Source organism: Mytilus trossulus, chromosome 8 (genome assembly GCF_036588685.1).
Source record: "Mytilus trossulus isolate FHL-02 chromosome 8, PNRI_Mtr1.1.1.hap1, whole genome shotgun sequence".
In the NCBI taxonomy this organism is placed as follows: Eukaryota; Metazoa; Mollusca; class Bivalvia; order Mytilida; family Mytilidae; genus Mytilus; species Mytilus trossulus.
Genome location: NC_086380.1, coordinates 13690665 through 13706487, shown reverse-complemented (window position 1 = coordinate 13706487; position 15823 = coordinate 13690665). Strand labels below are relative to the sequence as shown.

The window sequence follows — 15823 nt, the reverse complement described above, 5'->3', positions numbered from 1 at the left end:
TCAGACAATACTTGGCCATGTTTTATGAAGATTTAAGCCCTCGGCTTCGCCTTGGGCTTAAATCTTCATAAAACATGACCAAGTATAGTCTAACCTATAAGTAAAACATAGGTAATCATCATTTCAATGGATGGAATGAAATAGCTCTGACATAGTTTGTCAGGACCAAATGGATAAATTGTTTTTCTTCTGCTTCAGGTAAAATTTAATACTTATTTATCTTAAGATTTTTTTTTTGTTTTAAAAAGCAACACAATATTATATAAATTCCCTTTTTGAAATTTGATTTTTTTTATAAATATAAAACTCTCCTTATAAATATTTAATGTCAGACCATTCAACATTAAATGGTTACGAGAAGGGGTGAGCATGTTCTAAAACGGGTTTTAAATTGAAACTTATGCTGCACGATTTTTAAACGCGGGAATAAATTTCCTTAGTTAATTCTTTATTTAAATTGAATCTCACATTTGAATATCATTTGGTTAGGGAGAGACGCTTTAATTGCAAGCGAACCAACGAACGTTTGAAATTTAAAGTGGTCTAAGCAAACAGAATGGTTAAGATTAAACTGGGTAAGTACTAAATATACTATGTGGTATGGGCTTTGATCATTGTTGAAGGCCGTACGGTGACCTATAGTTATCAATTTCTGTCATTTGGTCTCTTGTGGAGAGTTGTCTCGTTGGCAATCACACCACATCTTCTTTTTTATATATCCATACGGATTCTTATAGAACAGGTGAACTAACATCTTTCTACGATCGTTCGAATTGACAAATCCCTTTTTTGTTTGTTTGTTCTCTATTGATTTTGATGACACATGAATAATTCTAGCGCTTATGTGTATATTATGAACATTCATTAAAGGGGGTCGGGCAGAGGCGGATTTAGGGCCCCTTACTTTTCTGGAAAATAATTGGTTGCTTATATAGGAAACCACCGAACTGAGCATGACCGGAGCGGGCCCCTGGGTATGAAAAATTCTGGATCCGCCGGAGGGGCCCTGATCCTAATATCCCGGGCTTAAAAACATGAAATCCCGAGGTTCTGAATTTATTATACAAATTAAATATCTCGTCATCCCGAAATTTGAAAAAAGAAATCCCGGATCCCAAAATGATCTATCCTGAAATTTCGATCTTAAAAAAAACACCCGTTCCAGACGTCCCGAAAGTGTATTTTCTTTTTACAGTCAATTCTCAGTTTAATAATTGATCCACAGTGGTCATTGATATATAATTCAGACCCTCTTTATCAAATAAACCTTGTGACTGCCCTTGTGACTGCCGTGGATAGTAAACTTGAAAATATTTATTCGTGGTATATGTACTTGTTTCAAAGTAAAAAGAAGAAAAAAACACAAACCGGATGTCTAATCTGACTTAAATTTCGTCTATTGACGGATATAAGACAGAACTGCCGTGGATAGTAAACTTGAAAATATTTATTCGTGGTATATGTATTTGTTTCAAAGTAAGAAGAAAAAAAACACAAACCGGATGTCTAATCTGACTTAAATTTCGTCTATTGACGGATATAAGACAGAAAATACACTGTATTCGTAGCATTACATTAAAATGTATGTTTAAAGTATAGCCCTTTCCGATAACTAGGTTATTTCCCTTTAGGCATTCTCCGCTATCGGAGATTTACTGCTTCCGGTAGGTACACTTACCAGCATCCATAACAACGCCCACTTCATCAATTACTAGTTTACTATATATCGATATCTACGTGAACCAGGACAGTTTTTATAGATAGCAATGGCAAGTGACTTCAATACTTGGAAAAAGAAAGAGTTACAGCATTTTCTGAAGAAGTGTAACCAACCAACTTTCGGAAATAAGCCTGAATTAATAGAGCGGGCAAAAGGGGCTAAAGATCTGGGCCTAGACATAAACAATAATGCACCCCGAGATGATATAAAGTCGACTCTTCTCACGCCATTAGGTGAACATTTACCCAGTCCAACAGAATTAAAAGAGGCTTGGTCAACTAATTGTGACCAATTTCCGGACTTTACACACAAAGAACTATATAACTTTTTAGTTTTAAGTAGACATAGATCTTACGATGCCAGTGAAATGGGAGCTAGACGTCAACTGAAGGCAAAGGTTTTTTACCAAGAAGGGCACATTTCTAACATTAATTGCCACCAAATATCTGAAAAGTGCTCCCACTGTATCATCAAGTGCCACTGTCTCCCATCTATACCAACAAAGGATAAGAAAAAGAAAAACGCAAACCGGAAGTGTAATCTGACTTAAAATTTCGCCCAATGACGGAAACATATCCGGACGTCCTTTTTCTCGTTTTTCACCCAAAATAACTCAATCTGAATAATCATATGAATGGATGACAAATGCGATTATGCACTGTACCCATAGGACACAGAGGCATGATGATTAAATTATTGTGGAAAGAAGAGAAGCGACACCCAAAATGAGGTCTTCTCGTTTAATAGTATAGATTCTGATTGGCTACACTGCAATCTCGCGTTATTCCTCAATCAATTGCATTATACAATAAAATTTTATCATTCATGATGACACGAGGTCCCATGATAAAGTGCACATGTAAATTTAATAAAATCTTGATAAAAATTGTAATTATTTGACCCTAGCTAAAAAATGTAATAAGTATTGAATGCTTCTTTGTGTAACTGCATATGGTTGTAAAAGCGTTTGCCGTGCGTACATTTTTAGATTAAAGCGCGGAATGTACTTCGGTCAACGCTTTTACACCCCAATAAAGTTACAAAAAGAAGCATTCAATTCTTTATTAACCAATATCTTAATTTATTAACTTTTTTTTAAGGTTCATGTGAGACCTTTTGCTAAAATGGCCGTATTTTCACCTCAAAATTTATTCCGAGTACACTCAGGCAAACCTGTGCATCTGGAAAAGTTTTAAGGCATGTTAATTCTGTTAACTGTTTTCAAGCCAATTTATTAACTGTTATCAGCATTTTTGCATTTGTTAATAACTGTTTTTTGCCAAAATGGAGTAGTTGTTTACATTTTAACTGACATCCTATTGTCCTCTCCTTTGTATAAAGCACAGCTTATATAGAGTTTCCCCTGGTGGTCCTTGAAGAAAATCTGCTGGTCCTAACTATTATTTTTATTGCAAAATTGTCAAAACCATCGGACCACCAGTTTTCTATTAATTGATCATACTTTAAATGTTTGTAAATGGTTAATTATAATTGTTCCTTTGCTATTCCTCCCCTCTCTTCTATAAGATTTCAGGATTTATTAGGAAAACACTCACACATTTACAATTTTTACAAGAGGTCATTATGAATAACATTCATGTATTTACATTAAATATGACAGAAATAAACATGTGATTAATACAAGAAGAATTTAAAGAGAAGACAGTTTTCTGATAAAAAAATTGACAATTTAATACTTGTATCATTGAATATTGCAAAGTGACAAAAGATCTTCCCTTTTTACAATGTTTGGATTATTTTTATATTATTGTGGTAAATATCTTTAATTTCTATAATATCTGCATTTTTAAAAACGAATAATACATGACATTCATCACCAATATCCTAATTGCATAAATTACATTTTCTTTCTATTAACTTTTTGTATAGTGTATCATCTACCAGTTTCTATAGGCTATCTTATATTAAGACAGTTCTAAATGTTGACGTCCAAATTCTAAAATCAAACTCTTGTTAATTAATAAGATATCTTTCTATTTCAATACCCTTTTTTTTTTATCAGTGAATAAAATTGTCCACGCGATGTGTTGTGTAAATCACTATACAATTTGTGCATGAACTGGTCATACAAAATTTGTTACACTTAAAGGGGCACTAGCTGTCAAATTCATGGTCACCGATTTGACTCAAATTCTCATAGTTGATTTATAACAATGTAAAACATTTATCCAAACTACCAAAAGTCTAAAATAAACAGTATACAGAGCATGGTGTAGATAATATGTAGGTTCGTTTCGTGTGTATGTTAGCCCAGACGCCATCTTATTAACTATTGATTTGACCTCAGATTACCATATAAGCGATGTAAACACAAATAACGATATGAATAGATTATTAAAACCAACACGTGCAATTGGATTTGTATAGGTCTGTTTGATTTGATTTTATAGATTAAAAATAGATGTTTCGCATTGCTTTTAACCGTATAAGAATGGTTTTATGTGCATCGAATTATAATCAAATGATTTACCATAGTTTCACTTTCATTATTGACATTCTTTTTCTTTAAATAACCAGTACACGTACAATGCATGCGTTGTCAAATCTCCAGCTAGGGTTAAATTGAAGTTTTTCAATTCAAAATATTTTTATTGTTCAAATATCAAATGTACATTTAAACAAAGGGATTGGACAAAAGGCAGTGCCTATACAAATCCTTTCCCATACAAGATGGATTAAATAACATGTATGATAATATATATAATTTTCTGATAAGTTAATAGATCATACGTTGTTGCAGTGAGTCAGGGGAGGCAATTCCCCCACTTCTTGAAGTATTTTTTGTGTACATACATATATAAATAACTATGTTAACAAAGTCAAAGCAAGACCTACTGAAGGTAATGTCGAATTTTATACCACATTAATAAGTGTTGGTAAGGAATCAATTAGATCATTAAGTGATTTTTTACTCAAATTTACAAACTCACTGCAACAAAGTTGTTCTATTTATATGAATAACAAGAATTGATTGGCCCTTTTTTGCAATACATAAATAATTTAGTGTACCATCTTATTACAAGACTTTTAATTTCTTGATTTTTGAAATTTTAATTACTAATACAAAAAATAAAATAAAATATATATAAATTTATTTGCAAAAAGATGCTAAACACAATTGGTTGTTTTTTGTGTAAAAGTTGGTTTGTCTTTAATTAGGACTAAAGAGTGGTACACTGTGGTTATAGGCTGATTTCTAAACAGTATAATATCACATGAATTATTATAAAAATCTTCCAGTTTCATGAATATATTGTTGTACATATGTTAATATCTCTGTGTTTTCATCAATATTCAAGTCTGAGCAACCCTGTAGTAGGACATCAAGATTGACATTATCAAAGTTACTTATTTTTCGAAAGAGCTCATATCTCTGATAGATGTAAAATGGACAAAAATAAAAGAAATGAAAATTATCCTCTACTGGATCTCCACAGGCACATATAGAGCTGTCCGACAAATGATCACAGAAGAGATGATCTTTTAGATCACTAGCCTCATTTCATAATTGGCAGTGGATTATATTAACTTTACGTGAACAAGTGGAAAAGAAAACAGGACAAGGACTTATGTCCTCATTCAGTTTTCTTTTAAATCCTGTAAAGCTTAAAATATTTTTAACTTCTCCATCAAGTGAATTCCACTTTTCAAGAGTATGTGGAATAAAACTGTTTTTATAGGCTGTGGTTCGACACTGAGGAGTTTTAAATTCCCTTTTTTTCTCAGACCATACTGGTCATTTGTGTTTGTATATGACAAGACATCAGCAGCAATATAATTAGGAATATCTCCAGAAATAGTTTTATGAAGAAACAATAATTTGTTTTTCTGACGTCTATTCTGGAGGGAATCCCAACCTAATTCCTTATATAATCTCCATCTATGAGTTCCCTTTCGAAGCCAAGTTAAAATTCTGGCAGCAGCTTGTTGTACAGACTCAATAAGTTCTGAGTCTTCTTGTGTGCAGTTATCCCAAATTATGTTCCCATATTCTAAAATAGGCCTTATAAATGCAATATAAAGTCTTTCCAGAGACTGTCTATCAATCTTATGTTTTAAATATCTCATAATATTAAGACGTTTACAAGCTTTTGAATAAGTATCATGTATGTGACTAGACCATTTGGCATTAGATGATAAGGTTATACCAAGATGTTTATGTTCTGAGACATTTTCTAGATGTGCATCATTCATAAAATTGAGAATGGAAATGGGGAATGTGTCAAAGAGACAACAACCCGACCAAATAAAAAAACACAACAGCAGAAGGTCACCAACAGGTCTTCAATGTAGCGAGAAATTCCCGCACCCGGAGGCGTCCTTCGGCTGGCCCCTAATGCATAGTGATGTGACATCAAAATTACTTTTTCTCGTAAAATACATAGATTTGGTTTTGTCTGCATTGAAGGTTACACCCCATTCCCCTGCCCATTGATCTAATGATTCTAGATCTTAAATTGAAGTTCACATGAATACGAATTTAAAGAGATCGACTTATTCACTTGCAAGTGAAAACCTAATTATCAATGTTTCTTAGCGTAATTTGACAAAATTGAACCTTTTTGGCTGCAAAAAGCGAATTGTTATTTCACTATTTCACTTTCATTATTGATTGAACAAAAAAAATCAAACTTTGGGTTTTTTACATATCTCGTAGCTAGTGCCCCTTTAAGCATTATCGTATAAATCAAACTGGTTTTAAGAAAAAATGAAGCTCATGCATGTACACATTAAATTTATTAAATAAAGATTCTATGTGGCCTATCCTGTTGAAATTCACACAAGACTAGTACTCCAGCTAGTGAATAAACCTCAAGCGAACAATATGATGCGTAAAGCTAGCTAGCGAACAATAGTCAAGCGAACAATATGATGCGTCAAGCTACCGAACAATGAATAACCCAACGAACAATAAGAAAAACGCGCCAATATAATCATGTCTAAAAACAGAAGACTTGCAATAACCCGAAACGTCCTTTAAAATCTGATCTGTCCTTAATTTCCAGTAGGAAGGCGGCATGCAACTCCATTGTAACACAGACAAAATAAATCAGTTATCCGTGTATTTAATATAATAGTATTTTTTTAGGCCGGGGGCATCTAAAATTTCTTTCAGCTAAGCCTTTCTCTTTTTAGTGTTCTCTGACTAGAGTCTGAGAGATAGTTTTGTTGTCTTTGTAATTATGAAACAATCAAAAACAATTTTTCGCACTAAACTTGTGTAACGATACAATTAAATCTATAAATTTAGATATGCCGATTGATTTTGGAACGACAAGTATTTTTACTGTTAGATTTTGGGACGACAAGTATTTTTACTGTTAGATTTTGGGACGACAAGTATTTTTACTGTTAGATTTTGGGACGACAAGTATTTTTACTGTTTGATTTACAGTAGAAATAAAAGCTTATAACCATTATTCACAGTTTTCTACTTTTGTTAAGTGCCAGTCTTTGTAAGAATCAGGCAATTTAGGTAAAAATAAAAAACATGGTCAGAAAAAAACCCATCGAGCTAATCATTCTATTTAATACAAACCATCATCCTGAGTTAAAAATTATTAGTCTTTCATTTGTGTGTGTCTGGTAATATCAAATAACTCGGTTAGAAAATTGGTTAGAATGATAGCAAATTACAAAGTTATCTCCCCTTATTCGTTAATTTCTAGTGCATTTCAACCAAATTGTATCTTCTATTACCAGAACAGAAAACAGAAATGAATGTTATTTTTGTGCATAACTACATATTATGAACTGAAATCAATGTAAAATTGGGTGTTTTTTTTTTATCATGTTTTCACCACTGCCTGATTCTTAAATATAACTTGTTCATTTTTGTAATTATATAAAAGTTTGTCGTCACCCAGGTAAGTTAGTTATTAAACTGTATTTCGATAAGACAGAATGGCACACAAATGGAACAAAAATTGACATAAAAGCTTTCAGTTAAGTTAATCTAAACTTCATTTTGTTTTATTCCAAGACTACATAAAGTCTGGATCCCATCCGAACTATAATCCGTTAAAACCTCTCTACGACAAAGCTTTTATCCACACTAGAAACAAATGATAGGCAATTGCCTAAGGTTTCGTAGACCCAAAGACCCAGTTGAGTAAAGTTACGGAACTTTTTTTAATTTAGTTCCAAAGTTGGGGATGGGTGAACCTAAAACCCCCTTTAATTCTTTAATCCATAAAAAATCCTTATGACAATGCTTGTGTTCACACTAGGTATAAATAATAGGCAATTGCCTAAGGTTGGCTGTATCCAAAGACCCAGGTCGGTAAAATCATTAAAAGCTTTATAAATTATGGTCCAAAGTTAAGGTAATGTTGTAAAGCAAAATTATATCCGGGTGAAATTTGATCCGGAGGAAAAAATGTCACAGAAGTTGTTGTTATTTTTTTATCCGGAGGAAAATATTTCCCTGGGATATTTTTTTCCTTTGCCGTGAAATTCTATCTGGGTAGTAAACTTAAAAAAATACGTAATATATATACGTAACATATACGTAATATGTACATATCTATACTATTAAACGAGAAGACCTCATTTTGGGTGTCGTTTCTCTTCCTTCCACAATAAATCAATCATCATGCCAAATCACTATTTTCCATTTTAACAATAAATTATATATAGAAGAATTGACAGAATACAGAGAGTCTCTATATATATTAAAGTAGTATAATCATAGTTTACATGTAGATAAACGCGAAAAATATTTGTCCTTTCTAAGGGATATAATAGTTGTGATTTTTGCGATCTAAACACCATGATATGGAGAATGCTCTACGATTGGTTGTACTTGTGTCACATGTTTTACTTATTTTAATATAAATGCAACTGGTATGACCCCTTGAATAGTATAATGTTATAACATTTAAAAAAAACCAGTAGACATAATACAGAGATTCTCTATATATTAAAGAAGTATAATCGTAGTTTACATGTAGATAAACGATTTTAATATAAATGCAACTGGTATGACCCCTTGAATAGTATAATGTTATAACATTTAAAAAAAAACAGTAGACAGAATACAATTCTCTATATATAGTTGTGGTTCTTGCGATCTAAACACCATGACATGGAGAACGCTCTGATTGGCTTATCTATTTTTCTTTTTTTGTTATCTATCATACGATTGGTTGTATTTGTGCAGGTTTCAAACAGGAAGTCTTATCTATGACTAAAAGTCAGTCGGATGACGGAATCATTTCCGGACTCCTTTTTGTCATTTTTCTCCCAAAATAACTCAATCTGAATAATCATAAGAATGGATGACAAATGCGACTATGCATGTTACCTATAGGACACAGAGGCATGATGATTGATTTATTGTGGAAGGAAGAGAAACGACACCCAAAATGAGGTCTTCTCGTTTAATAGTATAGATAGAGACTCTCTGTATTCTGTCAATTCTTCTGTATATAATTTATTGTTAAAATGGAAAATAATGATTTGGCAAAAATGAAAGTAAGATAGAGATTAAAGGGAGGCAGGACCTTTTTCGGGGCGTCGGGATCGGGAGTTTTTAAGCTCGAGATCCGGAAATATATTTTTCGATTTCGGGATATGAATTTCTTTAAAATCTGCATCTTGGGATTTCATGGTTTAAAGCCCGGGATTTCGCGATCAGGACCCTTCCGATCGACAACCCCTCAAATTAGCCTTAGTCGGTATTTGTTATTTATACATGATTCAAATCCTACCATTGGCATGTTAATATTCTATATAAGGCTCTCAAAAACAAAGCACTGATGGATTATCATAGAAGCATATTTTTTAGACTAATAATGGTCTATATATAAGCAGTTACATTTATTTCATGTTTGAAACGGTGCAAATGTTTAATTTGATTTGGCTTTTACCAAATGAAGCATTGTAATTTGTAGCAAAGGAGAAGAATAGTTGTGTTCGTAGGCCAGAAACACGAATATAATTAAATTTAGCAGAAAGGAAACAAATATCGAACTTTGAAAAAAGGGAGATACCTTTTATGTAATTCTCAATACATAATACCTTTTACAAAAAATCATTCTACAACAGTTCATAAGCTGTATATGCCCGCGATTTCGCGGGTGTGTTCTAGAATCTATTTAATTAAATTGTTATTTTTCTTTTGTCATTATTTTTCAGATTTCGCCTCTAAATGGTCCATGTTGGTAATTCTATTGATGATATTTTTCTCCCGGCCTACCCACAGCATTTCTCCGGATCAAAAAGACCAAATTAATACTGGCCTTGAACTTGCTAAAGGGATAGCGGAACTGTTTGAAAAAGAGGAATTTAGAAAATCTTTAACAAAGATCGCAAAAGATGTTGGTCCCTACCTTGGTGTATTAGGCCCATTTATAGGGGTCGTATTGGCGTTCATTCCATCAGAGTCAGACGAATTGTTTTTCATGAAAAATATGATGACAAATATCGACAATCGTTTGGATAAAATGGACACTCGATTTAACAACATCGAGCGGTTGATTCAGTGGGATGCTGTTGCTATCAAGTTCGCACAATTAGAACAAAAGATCAATGCGGTGTCGCGAGAGTTTCAATTTATTTATAAAGTTCGTAAGGGTGCTGTGGAAAATAGAAAGCTAATTTTTACTGTGAATTATGATGGCGATTACCAGAATAGTGGCTCAAAATTGTATGACGCCATCGTCGAAAAGCATGGTACATTTCAAGAAGATCTTGGTACTTCTGTTTTGCGTTATACTGACAATGACCGCAATAAGACACAGGTTTTTCTACTTGGTGTAATGAAAATTCTCTTGCGAGCTGTAAAAATTGAATTGGGGTATCTTTTAGTTAAAGGATTTACCATAAATGCAGAGTTTATGAAGTCTGATTGGGAAAAGAGAATACAAGAAGTGACAGCGAAGTTTGAACAAATTGACGATCAGTGCGCAAATGTAAATTATCGACCTCAATCTGGAAAGGAAATAGACGCATACGCTCTTACAAACAGTGATAAGACAAATAACGAATTTGCCACTGGACTATTTAATCTCCTTAGCGGGAAATACTACTGGAGGGACTGGGTTGTTCTCGCCTATGACCCCATAACTGGCCGTGAAAATCATTGGGTAGGGGTTGATGGAGGACACGTCAAAATTGGGAAAAATGGCCGAAACATAGTTGTGGCTAGTGTGGACAAGAGCCATGCAGTATTGGACCTAGCGAGAGCGAGACAGAGAATGGAAAAAGTAGCCGAGACAAAACGGGATAAAAATTGGTGGGGAATCTCTAAAGTGTATAGAACTGCAAAAGAAATTTGGAACGCTTTAGATAGAAAAGGTGCCTCCTTTACGTGTGTTGTAAGAAGTGGAAAAAATGCTTATTTCCATTTCCACTCTAGGAAAGTAACATTTGTCCAAAAAAAGAATTTTCAACTCATGATGTGGGGCTGAAAGATTTTAAGCATGAGCAGTCAAAGTAGTAGTGTCACTCCCTGATCAAATAAATATTTAGAATTCAAGTTATTGTTTGTTATAACCATTCCATTTTGAAATGACAAGCTATGTTTTTTGATGCATTAAGCCATGTGCATGTGAATTTACTATTGTGGAAAAAAATTGGTTGATTACTAGTATAATGGGAATCACTGAAGCATGACTGGAGCCCCCCCCCTTTTTATGGAAACTTCTGGATCCGCCACTGTGATTTCCAATGAGACATAAGCACCCGAGTCCCTGACGACGATTTAAGCAACTATATATATAAATATATATATCTGTTGTAGGGTTGTCACTGACTCAGACGTACTTATGAATATAATTATTTTCTGTGACTGTATCTTACATTAATTTGTAGGATCCTTTACTATAGATAATTTAGCTGATCTGTAACAATAACATCTTCATGCCTTATATATCGTGTACTGTAGTACGCCGCTAGATTAAAACTGACGTGGAAAGGTAACACATGCCCACCGAGAGCTCTTTTATTGAGAGCCCAGGTGGTCGTGTGGTCTAGCGGGACGGCTGCAGTACAGGCGATTTGGTGTCACGATATCACAGTAGCATGGGTCTAACATTGTTGGGTTGATGTTTAGACGAGTTGTATATATATATATATATATATACAACTCGTCTAAACATCAACCCAACAATGTTAGATCTGTAAATTTGCTTTCGCAAATTTTTGGTTCTTCCCTCGCCGGGATTCGAACCCATGCTACTGTGATATCGTGACACCAAATCGCCTGCACTGCAGCCGTCCCGCTATATACACGAGTCTAAATTGAAAACTACGTTCAAACCTATGATTGCGTTGGATAAAAACCGCAATTTTTATACGTGTGCATGTCAAACAAATTTCGTTGTAGAAGGGTCTAAAAACAGCACAAACAACATTTTCCAAAAGACCAAAAAAGTGAAAAAGTATATTTAAACAAAACGCATTTGACTAACAGGTCGAACAACTGATGTTCTTTAACCCTGCTGACTGCCATTGTCAATATTCTTTAGTACACCATATCCGGATTTCGACAATAAATGTCTCTTCAGTGTTAGGGATCGAAACGGTATTTGGAAGGCCATATAAAAAGTACCCTCATTTTTAGAAAAAGTACCCTCAATTTTAGATCAACTCTTGAATTTTAAGAGTCAATATAGGATGAACGGATCATATAAACCGGAGGGAAAATATGATACATGCCCAAACAAAAAATATAAAAGAGTCTAAATTGAAAAACTATATATATATATATATATATTACTGAACGGTCGTGAATGGGTTAAGATACATACACCATATATATATATATATACGAGTTATAAACCAAATACCGTACACTTTGATGATCATTACCACCGGATATAATGTTCTCTGGGGCTGGTTCTCTGCATTTGGCACAAGGGTAGCTACAATGTACGGTTATGTTATTTTCTTGGATAATGAACAGAGAACAAGACGAAAGCTATACATATATTGAATTTATGGTAATGATACAGTGATATAGTAAGCTATACAAAAGATGTGATATACAATTCAAACATGAATACATCGGCCTAATTTATGACAAAACAAAATTAAATCAAATATGACTATTAACAACAAACAAAAACCACTATCGTTTCACAAAGGATCGTAAAGTACGATTTACGACTGTTTGTATCAGGGGAATGTAGGGGAAAGTAAGGAGCGAAAACTACTGTTAATATGCTGGGAGTATTTCAATCGAACCTCTTCGGGTTTGTTCATAATTCATGAGAATAAATCGGAGCTGATCGAAAAAAAATATGTTATACTATTAGTTTAAAATGTTTGACACAAGTATGACGGCACGTTTTGGCATGAATATTTATATATTCTATTAATAAAGTCTTAATACACAGTTTTTGTCGAGCCTGAGAATTTTGTCGCAGAAAGCTCGACATAGGGATTGTGATCCGTTAACTAGCTTTTTAAAAGGTTGATATTTTAGAAGGTGGAAAACCTGGATGCCTTATACTTTGTATATACATTTTTTGTATATGCCTCATGTTACGAAGTTAAATTTACGTCTGTCGCATCTCCATTGTCATTGACCTCATTTTCATGGTTCATTGGCTACTTGAAACTATTGTAATTGTTTGTATTGTTAATTTCTCTTTTTTTTTGTGAGTAATAAGATAACTCTATTTGCCGTATTTGGTATGTGCGTACTCGCACGGTCCTCATGCCCGTCAGACAGTTTACATGTGATATCGACCTCATTTCTTGGATCAGTGAACAAGGTTAAGTTTTGGTGGTCAAGTCCATATCTCAGATCCTATAATCAATAGGTCTTGTATTTTCGGTGTATGCAATGATTGTAATGTGTACATTTCCAACTGACAGGTGTCATCTGACCTTAACCTAATTTTCATGGTTCAGTGGTTATAGTTACGTTTTACAGTTTTTGTGTTTTGGTCTGTTTTTCTTATACTGTATATAATAGGTTTATGTTATTTTGTGTATGGAATGATTATAAAGTGTACATGTCTAGCTGGTCGGTGTCTTCTGGTCTTGACCTCTTTTTCATGGTTCAGTGACCACTGTGCAAGAAGTCTCGATTACCCAGACGCATATATCATATGTATATGAATATAGTGTCTAGGGTGATTAACCGGACTGCTCATATATTATAGGGGGCGTAACAAATAATTAAATAGATAGAACATATCTATAAATAGCACATCCCTTAACCCAATATATTTAAGATCATTAAAAAAAAACACCAATTAACGTATATTTATTTAAACTGTCTTTTTACCGACATTCTTGCAGTTTACCCTATGTTGCCCAACTTGCTGATAGACAATTTTAATAAAGCCGTAATGTCAAATAACTATTTAAAACGGCTTTAAATAACTCTTCACATGTACAAATGTATCTGTATCTGTATGTTACACAGTGCAGGATCCGATCGCGGATATATGCGCACTGGAAGGAGAGTGGGTTGGTTAGTCCAATGTTCCGTTGGAGGGCAGCTGTGAAACCCTCAACTGTCTTTTGACATGCAGTTACCTCCTCCAGATGGTTCCACTCTACTATTGTTTTTGGAAAAAAAGAGTTCTTCCGAATGTCTGTTTTGCAGTCTATTAATTTGTACGATCTGCTATTTCTGGTTTCTTGTCTTTCAACGATGTTTGAATATTGGAAGTCACTAAAGTTTTTTGCTTTGACTTGGCGTTTATTTTTTGTCTTTTGTAGGTAATTTGTTGGATCAATAGCCGGCACCTATTCCTCAACCATTTTGTAGAACATAGTCAGCCTCTGATGTTTACTTTGTAGAGGTTATAGTTTAAGCTAAGAAAGCATATTTGTGACGCACCCGGTGTCTCTGGATTTATAGTCGTGCAGGATGAAACTTGCTCCTCTTTTTTGTATGCTTTCATTTTTTTCTATTTCCCTGATGGTGAATGGGTCCCAGATGACAGCACCGTATTCTAGTACAGATCTTACCATGGCTAAGTAGGCAAGTTTTTTGCACTCTTGGGTGCACTGGCGCAAGTTTCTTCTCAGGAGCCCTAGTGTGCAGCTTGTCTTGCTTGTTGTTTTTCCTATGTGGCTGGTCCATTTAAGGTCATCAGAGATGATTAGACATAGGTAAGGATTTGTTTGTACCTGTTTTAGTATGTGGTTGTCTAGTTGGTAGAAGTGTGATGATTTTTGTATTCTTGTATTTTCGTCAATCTGGTGAGTTGAGCCTTTTCAGCTGATTTTTATAGGTCGTTAATGTTGTACAGTTATACCACTGTACCAGGTTAGAGGTAGGGTTGGGATCCCGCTAACATGTTGAACCCTGCCACATTATTTATGTATGTTCCTGTCCCAAGTCAGGAGCATGTAATTCAGTGGTTGTCGTTTGTTTATGTGTTACATATTTGTTTTTCGTTCATTTTTTTACGTAAATAAGGCCGTTAGTTTTCTCGATTGAATTGTTTTACATTGTCTTATCGGGCCTTTTATAGCTGACTATGCGGTATGGGCTTTGCTCATTGTTGAAGGCCGTACGGTTACCTATTGTTGTTATTGTCTGTGTCATTTTGGTGTTTTGTGGATAGTTGTCTTATTGGCAATCATACCACATCTTCTTTTTTATATCATCCTCCGACTTCTTGTCTGGATTTATAAACATTTAATAAAGATGTGGTAAAAATGAAGCTTTAATTGACCGTACTTATTATTCAGATTTCGGACATGTTGTTCGTTTATGAAAAGTACTTTACATATATATAAATATATATATAAGTTTTATTTTTTTGTCATGATTTTTATCTAAGACATTAACTACTGTTCTAGCTTAGATAAAAAAAACAAAAAAAACAAACAAACAAAAAAACAAAAAAAACAGTCAAAAATTTTAATTTACGGTGATCTTTTTTTCCTTAATTTTGTAAATGTGCATTTTTTTCGTGATAAAAATTTGGTTGGGAATATAAGGAAACAATGAAGCATGACTGTATGGTGCCCCCGTATAAAAAGTTCTGAATACGCCACTGTTCGTGTATAGAGGATAAAGCGTGCTCTATGTGCGCTAGGTGGACTGTTGCACATAAAGTTACATTTTTGCCCCAATACAATATACCCTAATTTTCTAGCGAGTCATAA

At 33.9% G+C, this 15823-nt stretch overlaps 1 protein-coding gene across 1 annotated transcript; it reads left to right on the top strand.

Moving 5' to 3' along the window:
* Nucleotides 1-375: 375 nt before the first annotated feature.
* On the top strand, nt 376-11222 carry LOC134728324 (uncharacterized). Its single transcript, XM_063592897.1, has 2 exons — nt 376-575; nt 9881-11222. The coding sequence occupies exons 1-2, from the start codon at nt 557-559 to the stop codon at nt 11152-11154; spliced, it is 1293 nt and encodes a 430-aa protein (XP_063448967.1). The 5' UTR covers nt 376-556; the 3' UTR covers nt 11155-11222.
* Nucleotides 11223-15823: the final 4601 nt, after the last annotated feature.